General features: G+C 46.8%; 2 protein-coding genes across 5 annotated transcripts; one reads left to right on the top strand and one right to left on the bottom strand.

Annotated features, from left to right (window-relative positions):
- The first annotated feature begins 899 nt into the window (after nucleotides 1–899).
- LOC110016734 lies at nucleotides 900–4,039 on the top strand. The gene is made up of 3 exons (XM_023964273.1): nucleotides 900–1,785; nucleotides 2,648–2,773; nucleotides 3,890–4,039. The coding sequence occupies exons 1-3, from the start codon at nucleotides 1,522–1,524 to the stop codon at nucleotides 3,941–3,943; spliced, it is 444 nt and encodes a 147-aa protein (XP_023820041.1). The 5' UTR covers nucleotides 900–1,521; the 3' UTR covers nucleotides 3,944–4,039.
- Nucleotides 4,040–9,602: 5,563 nt separating this feature from the next.
- Nucleotides 9,603–13,142, bottom strand: nudt17 (nudix hydrolase 17). 4 transcript variants are annotated; one of them, XM_023964375.1, is made up of 9 exons: nucleotides 13,033–13,142; nucleotides 12,146–12,246; nucleotides 11,627–11,743; nucleotides 11,371–11,554; nucleotides 11,272–11,297; nucleotides 11,107–11,199; nucleotides 10,915–11,013; nucleotides 10,708–10,841; nucleotides 9,603–10,135 (listed from the first exon to the last, which is right to left on the bottom strand). In XM_023964375.1, the coding sequence occupies exons 2-9, from the start codon at nucleotides 12,218–12,220 to the stop codon at nucleotides 9,970–9,972; spliced, it is 894 nt and encodes a 297-aa protein (XP_023820143.1). In that variant the 5' UTR covers nucleotides 12,221–12,246; nucleotides 13,033–13,142; the 3' UTR covers nucleotides 9,603–9,969. The 4 variants fall into 4 exon arrangements, with proteins under 4 accessions (XP_023820143.1, XP_023820142.1, XP_023820145.1 ...); XM_023964374.1 differs by having other exon boundaries at nucleotides 12,872–13,105; XM_023964377.1 differs by lacking the exon at nucleotides 13,033–13,142 and adding an exon at nucleotides 12,804–13,026.
- Nucleotides 13,143–13,429: the final 287 nt, after the last annotated feature.

Here is a 13,429-nt window from a genome sequence, read left to right as displayed (position 1 = left end):
AATTCTGCTTCCTGACAGCAGCTCGGCTTTTGAAATGATTCTTTATCTACACTTTACAAATGAAAAAGGTAAAAACAGAGAAACATCTCTAAAAACCAAAACTGAAGCCAGAGAAGCTCTGAGGAGAAAAAGACCTGAAGACCGAAAAGAGAGAAGTTTCAGGAAAAGGTTCAACCATCAACCGCTTCTTCTTCTTCAGGACTTGAGCTGAAAGCAAACGCTGGGATTATACTTCCAGCCAGAGCAAACAGATGGATTTCAGAAAGATTATCTGAAGTTTCACAGTAACTCTCATTGTTAGAAAACAGATTTCCAAAGTTCTGCTGATCGGTGTGAAGAAACCCCGACTTTTAGAGATTAAAAGAAGCTAAAGAAACCGTTTCTGTGGGAATGTTGACCAACTTCATCTTCTGCTCCGCAATCATTCTGTAAAATGTTGTTTCAGCTAAAAACCTGTGAGGACGGCTGAAAGCTGAGCAATGAGAAACATGCTGATTCATGTTCCCGGGTAGAAGAACTATAAATAGCAAAGAAAAACGTATAAACCTGCTTAATCTAGGGTTTTGGAAAGAAGCTGGAAAAGATTTAAATGATCAATTCTGTTATGTAGATTATAATCCACTAATAAAACAGGAAGAACTGAAACAACAGATTAAAAACAGCTGATTGTGTAGAATTCAAGTGAAATTAGCTTTAAAAAAGGGGCAGAACAGTCATTTCTGTCAATAAGAAAGAGGTGAAATAAAAGTGAAATAAGATAAATAACTTCAATAAAATAGTTAGATTTTGCTTCACATTTAAAAAGATTCATAACCTGATTAGTGTGAATAAAGAAGAAGAGCTGAAACCATAAAAAGCAAATTCTAAACCGTCTCAACAAACACGGTTTGTTAATAATTCAGGTGAAAAACAGTTTAAATCCGTTTTAATGACATCACATCCGTGTTCTCTGCTGTGATTGGTCGGTTTTACCTTAGAGTCAAATAAACCTAACGCCTGACCTCAGACAGATCCATCTGGTTGGATAAATTGATCCTTCGATTGATCGTTACACCTCCAGTAGCAGAAATTTCTCTTTGAGTCTCACTGGATGAAGTTTGGACTAAAGATGTTCTGGATCCATTTTAGGTCAGAGGATCGGATCGTTAACGATGAACCAATATGGATTATGAATCGTATCGTCAACCACTAGTTATCATATGAACCGGGTTTTTGTGAAAACAATAAAGATCAGCTGAAATCTGCAGAAAATGTTAAACAGCTGAAAGTTTCTGAAAACTTTCCTCGCCAAACGATTTGGTTTCTTTCTTTAAAGTTTCTTCCATCAGGACTCAGTCAGACACGACGCTTTCGTCCGTCACCGCCACTCCAAACGTTTCATCACTTCCCAGGTCAACCCCGCCCCCCACCTTCACCCCGACAGCCAGTACTGTGAACGGCCCTACCTCAACTGCGCCGGACGTTCCGCCCGGCTTCACCACCGCTGACGCAGCATCCACTGAGGCGCGTCCTCCTGTCGCCATGACAACCACAAGGAACAACACCACACAGCCGAAGCGGTCTCCAAACCTGGTCCAGGTCAACACCACACCCGGGAGCAGCGCCTCTACTGCGGGCTCCCATGTCACCTCTGACCCCTCGGTGCCGATGATCGCCCACCTATCAGCAAACACCAACACAACCAGCAACCCGGCGGCGTGCAACTGCCAGGCGGTCCCCGGGTGGGCGGTAGCCCTGCTGGTTCTGGCTTCTGCGGTTCTGCTGCTGCTGCTGCTGCTCGCACTGGTAATGAACTGTTGGCTGCGGTTCTGCTGGAGGTTCCGTTTGGTCTTAACAAGCTCTCAGGAGAGAGTGAACAGAACCAGAAGGAACTGGAGTGAGAGAGAGACACCTCAGAGCCACGCGCTCAAATTTAAGATTCAGATCATTTTAGCAAAGTCAGAAACTGCTCAGATAAATCCTGAATTCACACAAAGAAGCAACATTTGCCACAGAGAAGCTCAGAAACTGTTAAAAAGGCAGATGCTGATCAGCTAATGATGCTAAAAATACTAACGGTGCTAAAGATGCTAATGATGCTAACAATGCTAATGATGCTAAAGATGCAGTTTCTGTGTTTTACAAAACAGAAAACTTCAAAATACATTATATCAAGAATTAACTTAAGACACTGAAACATTTCAAATACCAAAGTGAAAGTCATCAAAATCTACTGTTGTTTTTTTTGTTAATATTTTTTATGTAGACATTCTGGGATTTTCCTCCGAATTTTTCCCTGGTTATCTGAATCCATCCAGAAGCGAATTCCATCCCATAATCTGAACCACAAACACGGTGAATTTAAGCAGCAGCTGTCGGACACAAACGCTCAGATCCATTCATCAACACAACGGCTGGAAGTTTTTCTTCTGCTCTTCCACCTCTGTTATTCTAGAAAAGGGAAATTTCTGTTTATTCTGAGACAAAACATTGACTTCCTGTCCATTGATCATCCAGGATTCACCAAAATCTGAAGGTAACCAAACATTAGAGCCTCCAAACCACAGCCAGCTTTTGGAAAAGCCTCTCCTCTCTGGAAACAGCCGCTGCAAAGCGTCTCAGTCGCAGCTTCAGGTTGTTGCTGATGAGCGTCTCTGTGTTCCTGCAGCTGCTGTGGTGCTGCTGCAGGACCAGGAGGAAAGGCCTGGTGGTGTTTGAGCAGCAGAGCAAGCCCCGCGTTATCCCTCTGTACGACACCCCCAACCGCTGGGACCAGACCAACGGGGGCAACCAGGTAAGTCAGCAACCGCAGAGGAAGTTTACAGCCCATCCGTGTTCACACGTCACTGAGCCGTGCTAGAGTTACTCACACTAAAGTGAACCGAGCCAGGCCATCCGCAGTCACACCGAGGTGAACTGTACCAGAACATTTTTAGCCTTTACACAAACTCTCTGCTGCTGTGGGGTGTGTGTGTGTGTGGGGGGGTGTTTGAGTATCTGCTTCAAAAGTTCAAAAGGTTAAATGATTTAAAAAAAAAAAAAAAAATTTGTAAAAGGGCTTCACGGTGGTGTAGTGGTTAGCGCTCAAACCTTGCAGCAAGAAGGTCTCGGCCCGACCAGAACACCAATGGGGGGCCTTTCTGTGTGGAGTTTGCATGTTCTCCTATGCATGTGTGGGTTTCCTCCGGCTTCCTCCCTCCCATCTGAGTGTGCATGAGTGTGTGATTGTGGCCCTGGGACAGACAGACGACCTGTCCAGGACGTGCCCTGCCATCGCCTGTAAGTGGCTGGGATAGGCTCCAGCAGCCCCATGACCCCAAAAGGAACAAAAACGGGTTTAGAAGATGAACGAATGATGAAAATAGTCTCATATTTATCCCAGCGATCACTGACTGGGGTTCTCAGAACAGAAACTGCAACCAGGTTCTAGTCTGAAGCCGGGTTCAGGTGCAGTTCTGTCCTCACACGTCCGGGTCAAACATATGACCGGATCTGAAACAAAGACTGCTGTGTTTACGTTTTGTGTCCTATAGAGTAATGTAAAGATGGCCACTCCCCTGCCTTACAGCAGCAGACTGAAAACACGCAGCCCGACCGTGGAGCGTTCAGGTGTCAGTGAGCGCTCTGCGGTTCTGAGCGTCTTTTTGACGTCAGACGACCCTCGCAGCCGCAGAACGTCCTGTCCGGGTGGGTTGGGTCTGGCTGTGGGTGTGTTGGTCACTGTTTGTTTTCACTAAGTCAAAGTTTAAACAGGAATCAGAGAGAAATGATGGAAACTTGGAGGTGTGATGTGATTGTTGTCGCCATGACAACAGCGTGACCCGCTGACCTCCGCTTTCAGCTGTTTGTTCCTGTGACCAGCAGCCAGTTCCGTCGCTCAACTGCTTTGAGACGGTCTGATGTCTTTCAGGACGCGTTGGAGAAGTCGACCCGAACAGGAAGCTACAACATCACCGAGCAGTGACCCCTACAGGCCAATCAGCGGAATGAAAACCCCCAAAACGCTTTATTTATTGTCTGCAAACAACTGTTGCTTCAAATAAAAAGGTTTAAAAATGGACAAAGCCGTGCTTTTATTCACAATTGCAATTTAAAAAGATGTATCTAATTATGCTTTAATCACAAATGTCTCATCATCAATATTCATAAACCGTCCAATTTGTTACAGCAGCTCACTGCCCCTCCAAGCCAGTTGAACAAACATTTCGATCTTTTTTCATTTTACCGCTATATTAAAATTAGCTGTAATATGTTTAAAAAGCCTTTGACAGAATTATATAGACGGCTGCTACAATACCTCAGTTATGGGGAAGACCAGCACCACCCCCTCCTCCAGACACGGCCGTCCGGAAGATTCTCCCGGAGCCGCCTCCTCTCCAGGCAGCGGAATCAGTGACACTTTAGATTCCATCCATATAAAGCTCTGCAGCCTTGATTGTCGCCTAAATCTGCTGGAGATCCTCCACAGAGAGTTCCAAGGCCTGCAGGAGTCTCTGGACTTCAGCCAGCAGCAGGTTCAGGAGCTCACAGCGGAGAACCAGAACCTCAGAGAGACCGTCAAGACTCTAAGCAGCGACACCGCTTATCTCTCTGAGGAGAACCGCTCCACCAAGGAAACCCTCCTGGACCTTCAGGCGAGGAGCATGAGGGACAACCTGGTGACCTCTGGGATTCCAGAGGAGGCAGGAGAAGACCCGGAGGCCACGGTGAAGAACTTCATGGAGGCCCAGCTGAAGCTCCCCAAGGAGGAGGTGCAGAAGATCAGTTTCCATAGGCTTCACCGGCTCAGAGGAAGAAGGTCCGACAACCAGCATCCGTGACCAATTGTTGCGTAATTCAAGCATCTGAAGCTGAAATGGAGGCTGAAGGGAACTCACTCCAGCATGAACAACCAGCTTCTGGTCGAGATCCTCCGCAGAAGGAAAATCCTTTTCCTGCTGAGAAGGAAGCACCTCACCGCCGGGTCCTGAGCGGTGGTCGCCGTGGACGGGCAGCTCTTCCGGGACCCAGAGATCCCCCCCCTGGCTGTGCTGAAGACCTGACATCCGTGCTGTGCTTAAGACAGCGGCTAAACTTATTTAAATGAAGGAAAAACCGTCTCATCAACCATACACACCTCCATCTCATTGAAACAGTTTCATTTCTCTTCCCTCTCATGCGTCTGTTGTTTTTTTAGTTATGTCTGTTTCTTTCTGCTTTTCTTTCCTTCTTTCTTCTTTTAAATACAATTAGGGGACCTTTGTGTCATTATTGTTATTTTCACTATGAAAATAATAAAAATATCAGTTTGGTAAAGTTAGAAAGAACTTCACAGATTCAGACTTCCTGCTCCAATAACTCTTCTGATAAACGTTCAAATGTGACAAAAGTCACAGAGAGTGAACCACAAATGCATTTCTAAAGAAAAAAGATTGTTCTTTCTGCCTTTCCATGAGAATTTTTCTCTTCCAGCAGTAAATGCAGACATGCAGCGAGCCGGCTGCCTAGGGACCGTCAACAAAGTGCAACCTGAGAAAAGAGCATTCTGTCAAAATCACTAATTTCTCACAAATGTAGAAATGTCTGATCTTTTCTTCTCCAGCTTCATGGTTGCCATGCTCATCTTTTCATGTATAAAAGTCCAAATATTTAGCAGAGCACCGTAGGGAATCGAACCCTAACCTGCCAAAGCAGGCATACCATTATCGGTCTCTTTATTTTTAAAACAAACATGAAAGGGACCTTTGGAGCTGGTAGTGACTTTTGTTTAGGACAAACTGGATCTTTGCTGTTTCTGCTTCTCTGAGGATCTGTTGAATCCCTCTTAGTCCTGCCTGAAGTCTCCCAGGAGCGACAGCGTCATGATGGGGCATTTGGCCCTAACAAGGGCGGGGCAAATGCTCCCAACAACCGGGCTCCGGGGGTCCATTCAGGCACTCAAACCCCTCCACCACGATAAGGTGGCGATTCAGGGAGGGGAACATTTGGTTTGTTAGCCAATCACTAATAATTTGCGTGGGAGACCCGAAGTTCTCGGAAGAAACCCACAGGCCTGCTCAACCTCTGTTCATTAGTTACCATTCATTTTGAGGGACTGGTCTTTTTCTCTGTGGATGACTTTAGTTTGTCAACACAAGTAAATTTGGATAAGTGGGGGGAACCGAAGCCCTCGGAGAAAACCCACACAGACACGGGTCTGTCAGGTACTACAGTCGACCCAACAAACCAACGTGCCGCCCTATTTTTTAAGCGCCAATCATATATTCAGAGCCCAAATCTCTGTGTGCTTAGCTTCTGAACTCCTCAATTTAACCCATGTTTACTGTGGTGACACGTATCTGTACCTGATCAGTGATTCATGAATCCAAAGCTAAAGATCTGGCCAGATAATGTTTTAAGGAGTTTGAAAGGTCCACACCATCTATACAAGTGAATTTGGATAAGTGGGGGAACCGAAGCCCTCGGGGAAAACCCACACAGACACGGGTCTGTCAGGACACAAAGTCGACCCAACAAACCAACGTGCAGCCCTGTTTTTTCAGCCCCCCCCCCATAGTCTTTCTTTTTTTCCCTGTTTTGTTTTTTCCCCACAATTGCAAAAATAACGGTGTCTTTGTGTGTTTGATCATCTATAATAATCTAAAAAGTGATCCAGAGGACCAGGTTTGAGCAGACCTGATGTACAGTATTTTCAAAGTACACACCTTTCTTTGCAGCCCTGAAAGTCTAAAACCCTCACCAATAGTTGGGTTGTAACCATGACATCCCCGTTGTTTACAGCTGAATAACCTACAGTCATTACAACTCTAACCCCCCGTAACCATGACAACCCCATTAATCATAGCTGAATGACCTACAGTCATTTCAACTCTAACCCCCCCCCCCCCCCCCGTAACCATGACAACCCCATTATTCACAGCTGAAACCCTCCAGTTGTTTGGTGAGCTCAGTTACTTTCTCTTGAAGCCTTGTTGTTTCCGTTTCCTGCAGCTTCAATTTGGTTTTCAGGTCCAGGTTGGAGATGACAAAATCATCAAGTTGTGAATTTAGATTCTTTAAATCTTCCACTTCCCCAAAGTCATCGAGCTCATTCAAACACTGAATTTTCTGTCCTTTCTTGAGTTTGGATGGAGTAGGTTGATCTTCTTTGGTAAATTCCGCCTCATGACTCTGGAAATCACCAATGACCTGTTTATGTTTGCAGATTTCCTTCTCCAAAAGCTGCCCACGTTCATGCTCCACCTGGAACTCTCTCTCCAGCTGTGCCAGTACTGGGATGTACAGGTCCAGGTCTCTCTGAGCTGAACGTTTCCTCTGTTCTTCCAGATCCAGAAACATTTCCTTCCTCTGCAGTTTTTCTTTCAATGTCTGGATCTGTTTTTGGAGGTCACTCTCTGTTTCCATTTTCTTCTGAGGCTGATAAACTTCTTTTTTGGTCCAATATTCCACATGTTTAGTGTTGTTTTTAGTGTAGTGATTGCTCCTCTCTGGGGCTGTCCTGAGCAACTTCCTGTTCTCAGATGTGGACATGAAACTATACACTACTTTATTGGCGTTATTGAAGACCTTTTTCTTCTTTTTGACCTCTCCGTTATTGACCTGGGTTGGAACATTGGCGTCTGTCTTTTTTGGAAACCGTATTTCCACTCGTTCAGTCTTTTGAACGGACACCTTAGGGTTCACCTTTTGAAAATCTGTGTTCGCAGACATTGCTGGTGTTTGATACGGTGTCTTAAAGTGGGTGTTGATGACGACCCGACTCTGTTTTGCCTCTCCGGACATCTTTGTGCTCTCGTCCAGCTTTTTTCACGTGCTTCTTCAGAACAGTTAGAAGCTTGAAATCACACGTATACAACAGTTTACTTGGAAGCCTTCTGACTTCAAATGATGTCATTATGTGATGTCAAATGACATCTGATGATGTCATCAGATGTCATTTGACATCACACAATGACATCATTATGACATCATTCACATTAACAGAGTCCACTGGTTTATGTTCTGGGAGCGATGACATCATTCACTAGTTATGACATCATTTAACAATGCATTAACTTTTAATTATTTAGCCTATTTTACATTATAAAGTCTTGTTGTTTTATACATTGATCTTATTGTTTCCATCTCCTATCTTTTATTTATACATATATATTTATACACATCCGTCCATCCATCCATCTTAAATAAAAAGTATGAATCAAATGAAGCAGAACTTTTTACAGAGAGTAAATTGTTTTGTTTTTTTCAACTGTGAAGAAGAAATTGCCTTTGAGTTTTTAGCTGGAGGCCTTAAAGACAGACTTCAATGAAAATGGTGTTTTGGTGTTTTTAACACGTTTTAGGAGCTTTTTACTCCTGGTGGAGGACATGGATGAAAGAATTTTAGATTAAAACTGCGTTTCTGAGTATTTCTTTATTCATCTCATGATGGATCTGGAGCAGATGAAAGCCTGCGGTTAGAAGAAGCTCAGGTTTGTGACACATCAACTGCCACGGGGGGGGGGGTCTCCCTTCTCTGTTCCATTCCAATGCATCCACTGTCAGACAAACAGATCCATCAACGCTTTGGTTTTCCTCGTCTGAGCTGGAATCAGACTCACAACTCCTCAGCTGGATAGCTTCAATATTGCTGGCCGTTACTTTGCTAATATTAGCTTGAGGTTATGAGGGGCTGTAAGCTAGTGGGAGAGAGTGAAAGTTAGGGTTAACCAAAAACCAAACCAACAGATAACCAGCTGACCAGAGCTTATTGAATAAATAAATGAATAAAAAATTAACTTAAATAAGGATGATGGCCTTCAAAATGAGTGTTATCAGAAATGAACGCACGCCGTGGAAGCGAGGTGCGTTCCTTTCTGTTCTTTACACTTCTGATCACACAATGAAGGCTGAAAGGTGAAAGGTCTCATCTTCCTCATTTGATGAAGGTTAACTCTCAGCATTAAACAGCTGAAGAAGAGGAAAAACACGTTTTTCTGTTCACTTGGGTTGTGTGAAAAACGGTTACAGCGATGAAACCTAAAGGTTTTGTCTGGAAAATCCTCATCAGGCTGAATGTTTTGATCCTGAAATGGATCAAAACATTTGGCGAATAAATGAGGCAGAGGAGACGCAGTCAGGAGGAAGAAGCTCAGGGCTCTTTCTTCTGGGCTCCGCCCACCTGACCTTTCACTGAAAGCTGTTCTCCAGACGTTTTGTTCTGACTGAACGTCTGATATCTGTCAGCTGACTCCAGGAGAACAACAGGATCCCCCCAGACGTGACGTCTGCTGCTCTTCAGCCCGATGAAGACGAAGGAGTACAGCGACAGCAGCTCTGAGAGCCTCGACTTTCTGAACTTCTTCCCTTCAGGATGACTGAAGGCTCAAGGCCCTGAGATCCACCACCTGCCTGTTTTCCTGCTCTCCCTGCACTGCTTGCTGCTGATTACCTGGAGCAGGTGAGTTCCTTCAGTCAGTCTGTCAGTCAGACCACACAGCTTGGCGGTCTGCTGGATCTAGGGGAACCAGGACTGAGCAGCCCTGCTCTGGACCCTCCTCCAGTCCATCGCTGGGCGTCTGTAAAGAGGCTGTGATGTCATAAACGTCGCCATCTTGGTGGCGTTTCTGCTGTGTCCTTACAGAAAGGAGGGGCTGAGACGAAAAGCAGGTTAAAGTATAGATTTAATGTCATGACAGAATCCAGGAACTCAATCCAATCTGTGTGATTTCTGTTCTAGAAGTACATAAAGTGATGAAGACGAGGCCGCCTCCACTGGACTGATGGATGAAGAAGAGGGTTCTGGACCTGACATGAAAATGCTGGAGCTGATCAGAGGTCTCTGCTGCCACCTGTTGGCGGCCTAAGGTACTGCACGCGGTTCTGGGACGGGCTGAGGTCACACCGGGTCACTCAGACGCCATTCCTCTGCTTTTACCGCTTTAGAAAGCCCAACGCATTCTTGACATCACTGTCTCCTGATTTATTTTTCAATTGTATTTTAGGTGGGGGTGGGGGTGGGGGGGGGTCTGCTCAGGGTGTGCTGGCGTCCAGGCTCCTCAGCCACAGGTCCAAAGCGTATTTGGTTCCGGTGCTGACCCGCTCCACATCTGGACCGCTGGAAGGGACTCGACCGATGAAGACGGACGGCGGCAGCAGAGACTCGCTGAGAGATCCGTCTGCAGACACCTCCATCACCCTGGAAGCATGGGGGGAGGGGGTCACAAAGGTAAAAGCAGAGGAAACCGGACCGCCTGACCCGCCTGACCCGGATTCTGACTGAAAGGTCGGGTTTTTTTAAATCATCTTTCCTTTCTTCAAAGCTGCTCCACCATCAGGTTTCTGCGAGGATCTTCTAACATCAAACGTTCTCCTCCAACAGGAGAGACAGATCCTCTGAGATCCAGGAGGATTTAGATCCTCTGAGATCCAGGAGGATTTAGATCCTCTGAGATCCAGGAGGATTTAGATCCTCTGAGATGCAGGAGGATTTAGATCCTCTGAGATCCAGGAGGATTTAGATCCTCTGAGATCCAGGAGGATTTAGATCCTCTGAGATCCAGGAGGATTTAGATCCTCGGAGATCCAGGAGGATTTAGATCCTCGGAGATCCAGGAGGTTTCAGCTCCTCATGTGCAGCCTGAAGTTCCTGTTTGGTTTTTGCTTCGTACCCGCCTCCTTAAAGCAGAGCCTCTCTTTCGGTCGGTTCTTTAGAACCTGTACCGTTTCGGATGTTCTCATCCCGGTTCTCCGGTGAGGAGAGAACCGTACCTGAAGCTGCTGGGCAGCTGGTCCACGGGAACCTCGCCGTCTTCTCCGTCCACGGCGGCCACGATGGCCCGGGCGAGCCGGCTGTCGACCCACACGCAGGCGCTGACCTCGGCGGGGGAGGGGCTCAGAGACGACTGCATGGGGGGGAGAAGAGCGGCTGACGACGGGAGCTGGAGGTGAGATGAGCAGCCAGAGAGCAGGTCTCACCTGGAGCTGCAGGTGTGAGTGGGGGGAGAGCAGCAGCAGGTAGACCACCACATGGTGTCTGTGAGGAAGACCTCTGGACAGCAGGGGGGGGAACACCGACTGAGACAGAACACCAACAGCAGCGTCAGAGGGGGGTTCCTGGATCCGGACTCTCCTCCGTCAAAACGTGTGGGGACAGAACGTCCCGCGTACCTCCCACAGTCCCAGGACTCGAGAGGACACCCCCTCTGGATCCAGCCGGAGTCCGGTTTCCTCCTGGAGCTCCCTCAGACCCGCTTCCAGCATCTGCACACAAACAGCAGCAGCCCGTGAGGCGCCGCGCCGTCACGCCTTGCCGCAGGGCGGGACGCGGCTCACCGTCTCCTCAGGCTCGACGTGTCCTCCTGAAAAGCGACAACAGTCCATCAGAGTTTGGCTTTGACCACAGGAAACGATGCTCCTGCGGGGAACGCAGACCTGGAGGAACCCACACGTTGGGAAAGATCCGCAGCTCCTTCGCCCGCCGCGTCAGCAGCAGCCTGCGGTCGGCCGTCTGCAGCACGACGGACACGCCCACGTCCACCCCACGCTGCCGAACGTCCGGCGGGACGGCGGCCGCCTCGGCGGGCGACAGGTGCTTGATGGGACAGAAGGACGCCCGCTGATGGAGGGGGCAGAGGTCAGGGAGCAGCAAACCCAAAACGGGAGAAGGTGAACATTTTCAGGGTCCCACCTTCAGAGGAACGCGGCGTCCTTCATCTCCTCGGGACAGGAGAAACTGGTTTCTCTGCAGAGAGCAGCTCACCTGCACCTCCTCATCCTCGCCGTCAGAGAAGTGAGCCGTCAAACTCTGAGGAGCAGAACGCCAGACGAGAACGCGTCAACTCCAGAAACGGAGGGATGAGGTCATCATGAAGTCTTCAGATTAGGTCAGCGGGTTAGTGTGTGGGTGAAGGTTCTGGAGGCCGGCCCGGTCCGGTCCGCACACATCTCTAGTGTTGCCCGCCTGAGGCTGCTCTGGTTCAGTCGTCCTTTTCATGGACGTCAGCCTGAACGGGTTTGGTTTTAATCCCATAATCTGAGGCTCCGTCTACAAACATCCTCTGACCACAGAGACCGTCTTCCAGGAAAAGTTTGAATGTCAGCTGCTCTGAGGAAATGTATGGACCCCCCCCCCCCCCCCCCCCCCCCAGTGTGTTTGGTTAAAAACAAACACACTGGCACCTGGGGGGCTCTGTAGAAACGTCCTGACCTGCAGGAACGGGGCCTGCTGGGGGGCCCCGCGCTCCTTCCACACGTAGACCAGGACCCTCCGGACCTTATCCATGCCGCCCCCCCACGTCCTCCTGCTACCTGAAACCACAAATCATCAAAAAGCTTTATTTAGAGAACAGATCTTAATGGAAGAACTTCTGCTCTCAGCAGAAACGAATCCAGTTTGCATGTAAGAAAACATATTTCACCAAATTCTGACGTAATTAAATGAAAAGTAAAATTCTGTTTTCATTTTTAAAACTTGTTTCACTAAAACCTACAAATAAATATGACAAAAATACATATACTAAAATACACTAAATCAACACAAATTCAATGCTGCAGCGAAATATTAATTAGTTCTTTTGTTTTATGTAACAAAGGAGTTTATAACGTTTAAGTTTAGTGCAAAGGCCTAAATTCATAAAAATCGTATAGAACTGAACGTAGAGCGTTTGGTTATAACATCAGCATCAAAGCCACAAACGTCTTTTTACTCATTTTCAACTAAAAATGCAAATGTTAACAATGAACGTGTCAATAAAGTTATAGCAAAAAACAGCCTAAACACAGCTAGCAGGCTTTAGCTAGCTCTATGGGCTTTAAAAGCGGAATATATTCAACATGATCGTAACAGAAGTATTCTTTAAACACACAAACGTTGACAGCTGCTGCTATAGTTCGAACAGATCATATGGACCGGGTCGGAACCGGGAAAACGTACGAAGCTTGAAACCACAGCTGCTAACATCCGATCCTCATATCAGCAGAGGGAACTTCACTATAAAAGCCGCCGCACTTCCGGTTTCCGTAAAAGTTTTTTTTGTTTTCTGTCAATTAAAAGAATGTTCAGGTCGCATTCATGCTGATCTTTCAGGTCCGCACCAGTTTGTTTTTACTTTTTGTGGCTCCGTCCTGCCTCACAATATAGAAAGCAAAATGGAGCTGAGCACAGGCGCCTCCAATCCAGCAGGTGGCAGTATTTCCTCTTTCCATCGGTTCATCACCCACGAAAAATAATGAAGGAGGAAGAGCTTTTGGGCTGTAGTGGAGAGTTCTGCATTTTGTCTTTAGAGCCCCTGTTTGCACTTTATTGTGTTTTTTTATGTTTTTGGCAGTGATTTTTTAAATAACTCTGAAGTGTGTCTGAGCACGGAACCAAACAGTTAGTGATGTTCAACCAAACGCTAAACGAACCAACCAACCGTCCATTTGACCTCTGGTCAAATGGACGGTTGGTTGAAAAAGGTCGGTTGAAAAAGGTCAAACAAAACGATGATGT

This window comes from Oryzias latipes, chromosome 16, assembly GCF_002234675.1.
Source record: "Oryzias latipes chromosome 16, ASM223467v1".
In the NCBI taxonomy this organism is placed as follows: domain Eukaryota; kingdom Metazoa; phylum Chordata; class Actinopteri; order Beloniformes; family Adrianichthyidae; genus Oryzias; species Oryzias latipes.
The sequence above is the reverse complement of the archived record's forward strand: the minus strand, read 5'-3'. Positions and strand labels throughout refer to the sequence as shown.